General features: G+C 40.1%; 1 protein-coding gene across 1 annotated transcript; it reads left to right on the top strand.

Moving 5' to 3' along the window:
- Nucleotides 1–11,653: 11,653 nt before the first annotated feature.
- fibinb (fin bud initiation factor b) lies at nucleotides 11,654–15,224 on the top strand. Its single transcript, XM_029498257.1, has 2 exons — nucleotides 11,654–11,843; nucleotides 12,085–15,224. Exon 2 carries the CDS (start codon nucleotides 12,094–12,096, stop codon nucleotides 12,715–12,717), a length of 624 nt encoding a protein of 207 aa, XP_029354117.1. The 5' UTR covers nucleotides 11,654–11,843; nucleotides 12,085–12,093; the 3' UTR covers nucleotides 12,718–15,224.
- The last annotated feature ends 418 nt before the right edge of the window (nucleotides 15,225–15,642 follow it).

Raw genomic sequence — 15,642 nt, 5'->3', positions numbered from 1 at the left:
TTGAGTTGTACAGAATTAACTGGCTCCTGTGTCTGTTTATTTTTCCAAATTTCCTGTGCTTTGAATGAAGAAGTGCATTATTTATGCCTCCCGAGTTCAAATACCGCAAAGTCCCCAATGTTATTATCCACTGAAAGAGACATACCAAGTGACGCCATCCGTGACTGCATATGCAAGGCATCATCATTTTATGATTATACTTCTCCTGATTTAGTAGGCTGGAATGGAAAAAATCTTACATTTCAGGTCTCATCTATGCTTTGAGAAAATGCTGTTAGCAGTGTCATTAATGTTGCATTTGTTCCTCCCTTTAGAGTATATATTTACTCATTCAGCACACAAACCTGTGTTATTATTTCCTGTAAGAATCCCAGTGCTTAAGTTTCTCAGTGGTGTCTCTTACAATAACAGGAAAATCATTAGATAAACTGAGGATATTACGCTATAAATGGACCCTATTAAAATGAAGACATGCATTTAGCTCCCAGGGATTTATCTCAAAGCTGCTACCAATTTAACTTTAAAAGCTCGTTCATACAATGTCTCAATAAAGGTCCCCTCAGTCACTGTTGCGTCTTTTATGGAAGTAATTGTGTAGTTAGGCTGTTGAAGTCACCACTGGATGGAGTACAAGGCGATTATCTGATCACTCAGAGGAGGATGAATGACGCAGGACTACGCTGGCAGCAGCTAAGCTTCAAAATCTCTTAATTAAGTGGTTTGTGGGCTTTTTGTTCTTGAATGTCTGATGCCTCTGGCACCGCTCTGATAAATGGTCTTGGTGGAGGTCCCACGATAATCTATCGCGAGACCTGGAAAGTCTTGCCTGTTTCTGTCTCAGCAGTCTTTTGAAGGTCCATCCATCCATCTAGCCATCCATCTTCTACCGCTTTTCCCTTTCTGGGTCATGGGGGCTGCTGGAGCCAATCCCAGCTCACTTTGAGCTACAGGTCGCCAGTCTATCACAGGGCCAGCACATACACGCACAAGTACTCAGACTCACACTCAGACCTACGGACAATTTAGAGTCGCCAATCAACCAAAACACGATGTCTTTGGACAGTGGGAGGAAACCCACACAGGCACAGGGAGAACATGTGAACTACAGCTCACCATTACGCCGCTGTGCTGCCTTCATTTGAGACTCTTGGCATAAAACAGAATTGACCATCTCCAACCCTAATAGCCCCTAACCCTAACCCTTACCACCTACCTAAACCCAACCCTGACTTCATTAATGAATTCTCTGCTTTTCTTACTCACATCTCCCCTCGTTCTCCTACTGCCATTCTTCCTGGTGATTTCAGTGTGCATATTGGCAACGCCAATCATTCCTTCACTAAAGATTTTGTGTCCTGTATAGACAGCTTCAGATTGCAGCAGTTTATTGATTTCCCCATTCCTTCAAAAGGTCATATTCTGGACTTAGTCTGCTGCTCAGGTGTCACTCCTAATTGTTCTGCAACTGACCTCCCCCTCACTGACCCGATGCTTCTTTCATTTAATGTCAATATTACACTAACCAAAACTAAATTGTCCCGTGTCATCTCATTCCACAATATCAAGGACATTAATTTAACTGCACTGGACACTGCTACTGCAAATCTCCCCAGCATCAACTACTCATCCTTTCCGGATGAACTGCATTGCCTCTGCAATAATGGCCTCCATAATCTCCCTAACACCCTGGCTCCCTTAAAAACTCAGGCTGTCTCTTGCACCCGATCTGAACCCTTGTTTGCATCTGAACTTCATCAACTGAAAGCTAAAGGTCGCCACCTGGAACGTCTTTACAGAAAAACTGGACTCATTACCCATAAGCATGTATTTAAGAATCACATAAGGACTTTTATAAGGACTGCCCCTCCATTTCATCTTATCGGTTGCTTCTCAGATTCATGAGCACCTTTCACTCAAAAGTATATGAACAGTTCCAGCACCGAAACAGCTCTTGTGAAAGTCATCTATGACGTCCTCATTGGTGCTGACTCTGGACTACTTTCCATCCTTGTCGATTTTGATTTGCAGCCTTTGACACAATCTCCCACACCATCCTCAATGATAGGCTTTCCTATCATATCTCTCTAGCCATACTCAGTTTATCCAACTTAAAACATTTGTTTCCCAACCACCCCCCCCTTTCCTCTGGTGTGCCCTGAGGTTCAGTTCTTGGGCCCCTCCTGTTCATCATCTACCTCCTCCCTTTTTGGTCATATTGTGTGTAAACGCTACATCCAATTTCACTGCTACATGGATGACACCCAGCTCTACCTGTTCGCCAAACCCACCTCCTCCCTCCCTCCCATCTCACTCTCCGAAGGCCTTCAGGATATCAGATCCTGGTTCTGCAAACAACTTCCTTAATCTGAACAGCGATAAAACAGAGGTTCTTCTTATTATTGGCTCCAAATCCACCCCTTCCAAGTGAAACAGCTTCACTATATTCACTGACATTTCCCCAGTTTCCCCCTTCCCCCATGTTAAGAGTCTGAGTGTCATACTCAACAGCTATTCTCTGTTATTCCAGTCCCATATCAATAAACGATCCATCTGTCTGTCTCCCTCAACAGTGCTGCCATTCTGGTGCACAACCTGGCCACATCCTGTGTATATTACTGTAACTCCCTTCCCTTTGGTTTCCATGTTTCGTAAGTCCTTTAGTGCCTGTAAATAAAATCTATTATTTCATTATTATTATTAAATGAGCAGAATTGTCTTTGAGAAATGCAGTTGTCTTTAATTTATTGTGCATCCGGTTTGTTCCTCAGTTCATTTTGGTGTAATATATTTCCTGTTACATACATCACAAGAAAAACAGCCCTGTAACATAAAGCGGCTGCTCTGCTAAAGTGGGGATAAAACGCAGTGAAAATGCAAATGAACTGAATTATTATTATAGTTGTAAGTAATATAAGTGGAGATAAGGTTTAAATTATGTGTTTTGTCTGTAATTGACTTTAATTTGGTTTTGTTTCTGGACTCGGAATATGAGTAAATGGTGGTATGACATAATATAAATTACAAAAAATACATCATGTCATTCTAATAAGGCTTGATAACGAGCTAAAGAGTTCATGGTTGTTATCGCAGGCTGCAGACACTGGTTTGTCAACTTCTAACATCACGCTATGAATCTTAAAATGCCTTACACAGGGGGTTATGTGACAAGCTTATGTTAGGGGAATAGTTGGAAGTTTTGGTAAACGTGTGAAATGTTTTGCTTTTTGGTTTAGAGGTATATAAGAAGATTAAACATACTCACAGGTCTGCTATCTGCTTAAACTCTGAGCGTGGCATAAAGATAGGAAACAGCTAGCATGGCTCTGTCCACCTATTGTAGCGCTTGTCAAGTAACAGCTCTTTTGTTATCCAGCAGTGATTTCGCATGTTTAAACATATAAAGTACGTTCCCATCAGTTTAAGATAGTAATTTGCTAATGCAGATGGTCATTTGTATTCACTGTATTGAGCTCACTCTCTCTGGCTCTGTCAGATAGCAAATAAATATTTTTCCCAAATGTCAAACTTTTGCTTTAATGCAAAATCAGTAACTGTATGTGGCTGTTAGAAGACTGAGCTCATGCATGTTTAATGAACAAAATGTGCATTTTCTAGTTCAGACTGAAGCCATTGCTCACGAAGAGCATATAAATGATCCACTGACTGTGTTTTATTGCGGATCTGTGTGGGGTGAGTCATTTTTGGCATCGTAGAATCAGCCTTTGAGCATTAAAAAAATACTTGGAAAAAAAGTTCCAAAAAACAGAAAACCCAATTTCCTCAGAAAACGCTGAAATCTGAAGGCATTTATTTTCTTATTGCTCTCCCCAGAAACAATGACGAAACACCCACTGTCCCAAATCCAGTTCTTTTCTGGCATAAATTTAGGTTCACATGTGGTTCATTGTGCTGAAGTATTCCCTGGTTCTCAAAGATCAATGAAGCTGCACATGTGCATGGACACAGTGCCAATAAAAGGCTGTGTTATGCTGTTGATTAGTCAGAACTGTCTTGATTTTACACCGTGAGTCAAAGGATATGAGCCATCCAAAAAATCAACAGCTGCAGCCTGCCAGTGGCCATAGGGAAGAAGACAGAAACAGAAAAAACACAAAAGGGGGATCTCAAGTGTTGAAGATTTCCAATGAAAATCAAAATATCTGATATCAAGAAATGTATCTGTGAATAGCATCATATTGTAGTTCATAAAAGCTTTAGATGAAGGTTTAAACATTTGTTGATGTAAATCTCAGCAGATCAAAACCGCAGGAATAAATTTAGACCAACTGTGAGCTGTACTGTCTCTCCCCAGTTAACAGCATGGCTGGTGGTTGTTGTCTATGAAAACTTTATCATCAGATGGCTCTACATCAACATGTGGTATGCAACAAATAGGATTAAATTCTTGGAAAATGTATTCCTGGCAGTATATGAAGCAAGGAAACATCCAATTACAAATTACAACTCATGTTAATTAATAATGCATAAATTAATGAACAACTTGAGAAACAAAATTACATACCAAGAAACATTTATTCTAATCCTGCACATCCCGCAGGGACATTAATTAATGTTTTGAAACCCACCGTTGCATAATGCCTGATACAGTTAAAGTTAATTGAGTTTCAAAATTGAGTTTCAAAATTGATCCACATTAACATTTTCGTATAAAAGTTCACATGGGGCACACATACACAAAACCATTGAGGAAGGAACATATTATATTTATTAAACAATGTATTAAAGTAAAACCAAATTATCAGCCATTCCGAAATGTATCTTGTAATGGCCTGAGCATTGACTGTGCCCACAAATGGATTTTTTCTAGGGCCATTATCTCAGGCTGAGAGGAAATAACTTCATTAGAGTGGGAGGCAAACTGTGAGCTAGGACTGCTGGAGCAGTAGAAGAGACACAGAAAAAAAAAGGAAAAATATGGATAGAATGTATAAATGTGGATGAAATATATTAGGAGGAAGGAAACATAACACAAACAGCATTTACCAGAATAACTGGTAAACACAAACTACGCCTTCATGAAAGATGCAGGAATAGCTACTGTATGTGAACTCCAACGTATAATCCTGTCCTTATTCACACTGTATAACATTATGTAAAAATTGGTTAATCACAGAAAATACACAGAAATTAAAAATAATCCAATGTTTACAAATGATTAAGATATGGATATCACCATATTCATTCAATGGACAGATTGTTTCATTTAAGGCTGTACGCAAATTAAAAATTACTGCTTCTTATGTTTTTAACTTGTTGTTTCTGGAGGCACCAGGCAACCAGAGCCATTTACTGTACCGCTGTTATTAGCGCTGCAGGTATTTGCTTTAGATCAAAAGCACCAGACAAGTTGCAATTTTTGCCTGGTGCCAGATCACCAAACGAATTATATTTCATCCCAGGAGAGACACGAATATCTGGGCCAAAATTTCATAACTCCATCAAATAGCTCATCTCAAGCATTAAGTTATTGCAACATTTTGACATTTTGAGCTGATGGTGATGCCTCAGGGGAATTCAGGGCACACCAAAGTGAGTAGTCTTCATCCTCTGCAGACCACAAAAGTCTGAATGACACAATTTTTCAGTCCATTCAGTAATTGTTGAGATACTTAAGTTTGGACCAAAGTGGTGGATCAACCAATACACAACATTACCATCCATATGACGTTGTATCCACTATGAGTGGACACTAAAAGTTTTGTTGCAGTACACACATTCTACTAAGGCATGTTTGTGTTAGCTAATTTAGACAACTGTCAACAAACTTCATGGACCACTGTCACCTGTCTGGGCTAGATAGCTGTTAAAAATAACATGAGAAATGAAAATACCACAATCAGTCACGTCACAACGCATCTGTTCATAAGGGAACAAGAATTATGATGTGTTTTGTATATTGAACTTATTTAAGGCTGGCGTGCAAGTTGGACAGAGTCCAGAGAGTCTGATAGTTAGACTCACATAAAACACTATCACAAAACTAACAGAGTGGCTGAAATGGATTAATCTGCAAGAAGACAGAACTTATGCATTGGCTCAGACTTGCCAGAGCAGAGAAATGGTTTTATACACAAAGTGATTGGTCCATTGACTTTACAGATACAGTTTGAGGATCTGAGACGAGGCACTACATCTTCAGTACCGGTCGTCTCCCAGCTGTGCTATCTAAATCCCCCCTGGCCCAGAGTCTGTCAAGAAATACAATAAATTTCCTCAGTAGTGGAAACAACTGATAATGAAAGAGGATAAGGACAAATATTAAACTTCCTCTTTGTGCCACATTTTACAGGGTCTGAGTTGCTGCACAAACATTGCACTGAAACTACATATTATATATGGCGTCACTGCCACTGTCCTGCAGACACTGGGTGCACTGGGTCATCATTTCTTTGACTAGGGGATATGCACCAGACTGCCAGAGGGAAAGCAAAATATGGTGTCTGCATTTAATTTGCAGCAAACTGTGACAGGTCCTCAAAGTACGCACTAGTGTAGGAAAAATAAATTTCCATATATTTTCACTGATGTCTAATTCTGTGAGACTTGCTGAGTGCGGCAGGATTTTGTAGCAGGATTGACACAGATGTGTCACACACAAGTTGATTTTACCCCAATACTATGTGTTGAGTTTACAGCAGAAAATGACTAATTTTACCCCAAAGACACGTGTTTTTGGAAAAAGGTTTTATTTCGTTTTTATTTATCTATTTATTCATTTTACTTTTTACAAGTCAAGTGTTTAAAAAAAAAAAAAAAAAGGGCGGCCACAAGAGTGTGGAAACCACCAAATAACCAACCACACGATAAAATGCAGCTCAACACAGTGATCATTTTTGATCTCATTGTTCAGGATTCTTGGATGCTGAAAATGTTGGGAGCTCATTGTGGAATATAACATAAAGCCACAATAAAGTAACTTCTACAGAACTGCCATGTATTTAAGGCAACCTCTCCGACAATTTAAGCATCAGTCAGTTCAATCCATTTTACGTTATTGCGTGTCATTGGCGTTGCTCCGTGACTGTATTGTCCCTCCCAGTTCCAGCGTTTTTTCATGTCCTGTTCCCTGCCGGTCCCAAGCTAGTTCTTGTGTATATATACACACAATATGCGGTTGCAGGTGATGAGCAGGTGACTGACTGAGTAGTCCTCAGTCAGTCACCTGCTCATCACCTGCAACCGCATATTGTGTGTATATATACACAAGAACTAGCTTTCAGCTTGTTCAATGGATGGTCTGCTCTGTCTGGTTGTTTGTAAGAGCTTATCTCTGTCTCTTTAATCTGCCTGCCTGCTCCCGTTTGGACTTGTTTGTGCTTGCAGACTTTTATTTTGAATATAGACAAAGCAAACCTTTTCTTCGCCAAGTTCAACCGTCAATTATAATAGCACAGCAAAATATATTCTCAAATATATTAACACAGCAAAAAATTGGCCCCAAGTTTGGGATCAAATGTTTGATCATTCATTTCATTCATTCATCTTTAACCGTTTATCCATTTCTGGGGTTGCTGGAGCCAATCCCAGCTCACACTGGGAGACGGGGTCACCCTGGACAGGTCACCAGTCCATCACAGGGCCAACACACTGAGACAGACAGAGACCGACAACCACTCACACTCAGACCTACAGTTTAGAGTCAGCAGTTAACCTGAACATGTCATCTTTGGACATGCAGGTCACGGGGAGAAGATGCAAACTCCACACAGAAAGGCCCCAAGCCGAGAACCGAACTCGCGACCTTCTTATTGTGTGGCAACAGCACTAACCACTATGCCGCTGTGCTGCCCACTTTATTCCAAATTACGTTGTTGTTACGTGTAATTATGTGTTACATTATGTATTTTAAAAATCTGATTATATCTAATATTCAGACATGAAGGATGAAACAGATGCTCAAGTAGCTAAGAGGACTGGAAAACGGAAGAAAATCTTTGGTATTGGGTTTTTTTGTGTTCCAACTGAAGTGCAAAAAGAGGGAAGGTCATACAAAAGGCTGTGCTTGACTTGAACTCAAGAGACTGACACACCCAAAAACCCCAAACATGACTTCACTTTCCATTTTCTTTTTTTTCTCTTTATTTCCTTCTGCAGAGTAATGTCACAGGGCAGGCGCTGCTGTGAATCCCTGGACTAACAGGATATTCTATTTCTAATAGAGTCAGCACTGTTTCTAATAAACATGGTGGTCCTCACATGTCCACACATTATTATCACTGTCAGCATGGAGGGTAGGATTTGTAATCTTAAAGCTTTGTACTGGAGCACAGGAGTGTGTTTCAGACGAGGCCTTGGTGCCAGACATGAATGTTATGGTCTTTCAATGACGTGATGAGCAGTGAGGCATTTTCCACCTTTTTGTACCACGGGGATTTGCAGGCCAGTCTTGATTTATGCAAGGCTCATGTTTTTGTCATATAATAGGATGATTTGTTTAACCAATAAATCTTACAACCTGTTAACCACAATGCAGTGAAAAATCGACAGCAGAGCTCCTCATAGGTAGAAGATGCTGTTCACCAATGGAAAGATACGCACGCATTGAGTGGAATTGTGGATTTAGCAAATCAGATCACTCTTTGCATGTTCGTCCTTGAAATAGAAGATCCTGTTGAAAATCCCTATTCCCTTGGTGCATTGGTTTTGTGACTGGTGGATTAATCCTACTGGAAGAAGCACTTGTTTCATTTAAAGGGCATTTCTTGGATCAAAATTTTAAAATGCTTCTTTCAAGGGGTGGAAAGCTTTCACTATCTCACAATTTGATTTAATTCGATCCGATTCATAGTGATTTCTGCTTCAATCTATAGGTGTGCAAAGGAGCCTCATGATCTACTCCAGTCTGCTTTGCAAGACAGAATGTCAAATTGAGACATTAAAGTGTCTTCTTCACATTTATTAAGTTTGAAACATTTATCCATGCTTAGATTGAATTGTTTCATAAAAGTGATATCACATATTGCTTAAGTTACAAAAATAAAAGTGTCTCTTTATAAAAGAAAATAGTGCCATTAAACATGGATTCCTCATTTTGAAAACCCTTCACACTGTGAAGATGTCAGTAATCCAGGGAAAACCAAAGAGCATGGGGATAGAAGAAATTTAAAGGTTTACAGTGGATTTCCACCAAAGTTGTGGTACAGAACAGGACACACTTTCCTATTCATTTGAATGAGAAGGTGTGTCCAAACGTTTGGCCTGTACTGTATGTTTCATTGTTTTATTATTTTGTTAAGTGTTTTCTTAGATCTGTGGAAGCATTAAAGTTTTCAGTTATAACTGAAGAAATTGTCTATATTTCACTACTTAAATTGTGTTAAAATAAAATTCGCGTAAAATGCTAAAAATGCTATTCTCAAAAATTAAAAACAAACAAACAGAAAAAAAACAAATATGGGAAAAATTTTAAGAGAATTTGGGAAAAAAATAAAACTAATTTTATAGGACTCCAGGTAAAAACCAAAATTAGTCCAACTCTTTGCCTTCAACGAGGACGGGGCCGGTTGAATCTCTCTTTCCTCCATTATTGTAGTTTCCTCCTTGTTTTGGTGCTTGTGTATGTTCCAGAACCGGCTCTGTGGTGACGTCAGGAAGTCCTGCATACAAAATGGAGACAAACAGCCTGCAGGGTTGTTTTATTTTATTTTATTTTATTTTTTTATTGATTTTTAGGACATTTAAAATTGTAGTAAATGAGAATCGCGATTCTTATATGAATAAATTTTTTTGGCACACCCCTACTTCTCCCACTGGCACACTGTTTCAATCCAGGAGCATACTTTTTTTTTTTTTTCATTTCTTCATTTTCCAAATGCTGTGAGGACAATTATGTACAGTGTAGTGGAGAAATATGTGGACAAATTTTGTGTCTGAGCCTAACAAGAGTTTTGGCTGCAAATACCCAACAGGTGACAACCACCTGTATTTTTATATGCCTTGAAATAAACTGGCCTTGTCATTTGATACCAGAAGGCAGCTAAAAACAGGTGGTCATACTTTTAAAGGCAGCTCAGTGAACATGATACAACATTTCCTGAATCCTGAGTGCAGCTATCTTCAAAGGCCAGACACATGGTCTACAGCAATTTTTCTGATATTGGATAATGACACTTGCAAAGCTATTTAAATTTGTTAACAGCAGTTAACGACAGTTGTTTGGAGGTGTAACGTGGAGGGTAAAGTGGCCACAAATTAGCTTTGCATTTTGCTCTACTTTAAAAAATCATGTATACTCACTGAGCACATTATCGGGACCCCCATACACCTGCTCATTCCTGCAATTATCCAATCAGCCAATCATATCAGGATCGTCAGTTAATGTTCACATCAAACATCAAGGGGGAAAGTATGATCTCAGTGACTTTGATGTTGGTACAAAATTGGCTGCTTTAAGCATTTCTGGAGCAGTTAATCTCCTGGGATTTTCATACACGACAGCCTTACAACGGTGTGAAAAACAAAAAACATCCACGGGCAGCAGTTTTGTGGAAAGAAAATAGGTTGTTGGCGAGTAGCTGAGAAACTGACAGAAACGCTACAGTTACTTAGTTGGCCACATTTCAATTCAGGAAACTTTATTTGTCCCCAATGGGAACTTTAAATGACGCATCGAGTAGACTTTTTTATTCATTTTTTATGACCATGGTGAACAGACAAGCATTTCTAAATTCACAACACTCCGAACCTCGAGGAATATGTGCCAGAACAGCAGAGGACAATGCAGTGTCAGTTCAATCTGGGTTTAATCTACGTGACAATGAGTTTAGTGTACTTCAATGGCCTGCCCAGTCACCAGATGTGACTCCAGTACAACACCTTTGGGATGTGGTTAAACAAGAGATTTGGAGCGTGAATGTGCAGCTGACAAGTCGGAGGGAATGATGTGACGTAATCATGTTAGCACGAACCAGGATCTCAAAAGTGTGTTGAACCCATGCCAGGAAGAACTGAGGTAGTTTTGAGAGCAGAATATGCTCATATTGAGTGTTAATATGATGTTCCTTGTATAAATAGCCAGAACTCTCTTTACTTGTCAATTATTTAAGTGAGAATGGCAATACAGTACTGGGAAAATAACCACATAATCCTAAGTATCACAGTGAATGTGTATTTAAAGTGCCACAAGGAAACCAAACCAGCAGCAGAATTTAAATAAAAATCAGTGCTTATATAATCACATATGCTATATAATTGTAAATCGTTATAACCTAATATATATCATTATTATCAATTATCGTCCCACACGTAAGCAGCACTTGTGAAGTTGTAGCAGGTTGATGGTTATTGTAGGCTGCTGGATCAGGTTAATGTAATAACCTGATCCAGCAGCCTACAATAACACCACAAGAGGCTCAGAAATTACCACACTGGATTGAATCCACATTTTCTGCTGCATGTCATCAGGTAGGGAGAAATACTGTTTCACAAACTTACTACTGGTCTGTAATTACATGGCTGCGCTCCACGTTTTCATGTAAGTGGTCACTTACGCGTTTCTCGGTGTAGGTTTTTTTCAACTACTCTCCATGCCAGCTTGTCACGGTTGTGTGAATTAACACAAGCCTCGGTGTTTCCTGGAGGCTGGGAGAGCTTGGCCCCTTCTGGCAGCCTTTAAAGTGACGGAGGGGCTGTAATCTGAGAGCAGCTCAGATGTATTATTAGCCAAAAACCGAAGAGCCGCACTTGGACGGCCAGATGTTGCGTTTGAGGCACCGAGAGAAGTCAGGAGCACTGCACTTCTCTGCGCTGCGAAGACCAAACAGCTCTCATACATACAGGCAGTGATGGAGGCCGGCAGGCTGGACTGAAGGAAGAGAAGTGAGGTTGTTCAAACATCTTTTTTTTTTTTTTTTTTTGGCTCTATCGTGTGTGTGTGTGTGTGTCTAGACCAGGAGGATACTGAGGAGTTTAAAGGCTGACTGAGATGCGCCGGTCGGCCCTTCAGCAGCCGTCAGTCTGACCCTGCAGCTCGGATCAAACTCCACATCCCCCCCTGAGACTGACTGTGTGTCTGTGTCTGTGTTTTGTTGTGTTTTTTTGTTTGTTTTTCTCGGGGGGACCTAGGGAGGCATCATGGCATTCCTTCACTTGCTCCTGTGTGCCGGGGTCCTGTCGCTGCCGACGTGCAGAGCTTTCTTCGCCGGACCTTTACACCCGGAGATGTCCAATGGCACCTTCCATCACTACTTCGTCCCGGACGGAGACTACGAGGAGAACGACGACCCGGAGAAGTGCCAGATGCTGTTCAAGATGACCGACGAGCGAAGGTGCGGTCTCGACCAGGACCAGGACTCCGTCATAAAGGATGACTTCACCATCATCCGGAGGCAGATCGAAGACTCGGCCCGGGTCCTGGAGGGGATCGGGAAAAGCATCTCCTACGACCTGGACGGGGAGGACAGCTACGGCAAGTATCTGCGGAGGGAGACGGCGCAGATCAGCGAGGCGTTCACAAACTCGGAGAAATCCCTGCTGGAGCTGGAGGTGAAATTCAAGCAGAGCCAGGAGGGAGATCTCAAGGAGGAGCACCGGCTCAACGACGACTTCCTCAGCATGGTCGTGCACACCCGGGACACCCTGAAGGAGACGCTGGACATTTCTCTGGGACTGAAGGACAAGCACGAGCTGCTGTCCCTGATCATCCGCAGCCACGGCACGAGGCTGGGCAGACTGAAGAACGAGTACCTGAAGCGCTGAGAGAAAATAGGTCCGACAGCAGCCCACAGCTCCCCAACAACACCCCGCTATTCTAATTTATTCAACCTTTTCCCAGAAAGAACCGTGAGCTTTGGGTCTGATGGCAGGGGAAAATTACTGATGGTATATTAGTAAGTTTAATTGGATGTGTTGGGTTCATTGTGGAATTTCCATGCAAACTAGTTTATCTATTTTTGGAAACTTTAGAAAGGTTCATTCATCAGGACCAAATTTCATGGTTCTCTCCAGGAAACTTCTTAAACGTATAGTTCAAACACAATTGGAATTTGCTGGCTATAAAGTAAAAGGCAACCCAATTTTATTTCCTAGTTTTGTGGCTGAGTGTGACCATGAGGCAAAGGCAGGGGTGACATTTTAAAAAGTGAAAGAGGTAAACAAGAACACTACCAGAAATAGACTGTTGAAAAGACAATACTTTCTTCAAACGTTAGTGTGTCCTTCCTTTTTATTCCATTAACTGTTGAAGGCTGGTGCTTGGTTCTAGTATTGTCTTTTTGAAAACAAAAACAATTGGTTGCCCAGGTTTTGTGATATCAGCAACTGCCCCAAGACCCCAGACCCCAGACCCCTAAGGGCCCCAAAAAGTCCCAACTTCAGTGACACTTTTTCTTTCTTTCTTTGTCACAGTTATTTGCTAAATAATTTTTGCCACATGCAATCTCAATTAAGTTAAAAGCCGTCATTATTACTACTAATATTTTTCATTACTTTGCACAGAAGTCGTGTGTCAAAATCCTATTTAATTATTGCCATTTATATTATTTTCAAGGGGGAACTTGGAACTTGATTGGATCTTAGGGGTAACATTGTATACATACCATGAGTGCATGAGTTGGTTTGTGGCCCTGTAACACTTCAGTATGACCAGCTCCATCTGAAATTTCTGGTGTCACCTAGCAGTGCTGTGAAAGTGAACAGAATTCTGTTTGCGGTGACCACTGCATTTCTCCAGAAGCAATGTCAGAGGTATTTAGGTTTATCCACAGAACCTGCTGGAACTGCAAGATATTGAAGAAACATTACAAAGCAGGCGTAGGTCCTATATGATGTGAACTTATCAAAGTGGCCAGTCCATGCAATAAACAGACCATATTCAGAAACTGAATTATATGTCAGGACTCCATAACAAAATCAATCACAAAGGTTATCATCACACACCAAGACAGTGTAAAATATTGGACCTTTATTTTCTGGAACTGTGGTGTCTTGAAAAAAGTTTTTAGGAACTAAAGTGATGTGTATCTGTTCTGCCACAGAAATCTTTGCAGGAGATCTCAAAATCTGGGAATAAAAGTAAAGTCACACTGTCTGAAATCAAGTCAAGTTTGAACAGACCAAAGATATTACTATGCTTTAACACTGCAGAAGGCAAATTATATCATCTGCCCATATCACTTTTCAGATGCATAAGTGATATTGGCAGCTAATAGGGATTAAGGTTTTTGACTACTGCAATACATTACACACCATAAACACAAAGGAATAGTTTCATCATTCTGAATACAAATAACAGAAATATGTTACCAGCGGCAATATAAAAATGTATGTTTCTGCCAATTCAAATAACAAGGAATGCCTCTTTTCATCACATATGGTCATTATCAGTTAGCACATTGAGTTTAAGTGTTACAGTTACAGAATTGTGTTTTTGTGCGTGTGTGCGTGCATGTTGAAAACAAAGGCTTCACACAGTCAGCAAATCTCAGTAAACAAAGAAGTGAGAACCAGAACTATAAGTTTTAAAACTGTAAAAAAAAACTGTGTAGTCTCATGTCAGAAAACAAAAAACAAGAACCTAAAGACCAGGATAAATTTTGAAAATGTTTAAACGCTTTGCTTGAGTGTAAAGTAAAATTTTGAACACTTTGGACATCATAGATGCCAGTGTCAATATTCTCCAATGAACGTGGTGTGTCTGGTTCAATTTTGAAAGATGAACAAATTAGCTTTGAAAAACTCTTCTTATGCAGCTGACGGGGTGAACCTCACCGAGTAGTTCAGTAACATGAGAAACTGTTATCTCTGCTTTCCTCTGACACTCCAAAGAATGTTTCTAAAGCTATCAATGTTTACATGTGGACACCTATATGTTTATTTCTCTCTCTTTTTTTGTTTGTTTTATAGGCTAACAAACACAGTTCTTTGCTGTTCCAGAGCTAAAGGTTGTGACATGGTTTAAAATGCACTGCCTTTACTGAGCTGCACTGCACACACAGTATAATCTTGTAAAATGTACAGTGTATTGTTAGAAGTAAGTAAATACTGTGAGTGCCATCATCTTTATTACAGAACACATTAATATGTATTCATTGTTTATATAAAGTTTTGAAATAGAGCGACATATATCGATTCCCGTTTACCTTAAAGATATGTGTGATGGATAAGACTGCAGGCAGCACTCATGGACTTTAATGTTTAACACTAATCTGTGTGAGAGCATTTTTAATGGGTTAGGTTGTTTTCTCAAATAAAGAGATTGTATTTGATATAAAAGTTGTTGCAGGGAAATGCTTTTGTATAAAAGAAATGGCTTTCCTGATACATTCCTGAGTACATTCATCATGTGGACAAAAATCAAGTTTAGAACATAGAAATGAAACTAACCATCCCTTATGTGACTAAAGGTTCCCATTGCGCAGCATCCTGGAGGTTCCCTTTGTGGTATTTAGCTGATCCTTTACCACTGCAACTACAAGCTGTATTGCCATGTGCTTCAATATTAATAAGCTCCCCTCAACGTTTGAAGCTTTTTTCTTCTGTAAATTATACACAGGCAGTGGCCCCTTAATGATCAGTGCTCTGAAGGAAGAAGCAGCTTGTTGGTATTTACAAGGAACAAAGACGTAAGGATGGTGTGTGGATGGTATTTTCAGCAGTGTGGTGGGTCATACAAACAGCTTGTTT

Source organism: Echeneis naucrates, chromosome 3 (genome assembly GCF_900963305.1).
Source record: "Echeneis naucrates chromosome 3, fEcheNa1.1, whole genome shotgun sequence".
Taxonomy (NCBI): domain Eukaryota; kingdom Metazoa; phylum Chordata; class Actinopteri; order Carangiformes; family Echeneidae; genus Echeneis; species Echeneis naucrates.
Note: the sequence above shows the minus strand (reverse complement) of the source record. Positions and strands in the feature narration are given on the sequence as shown.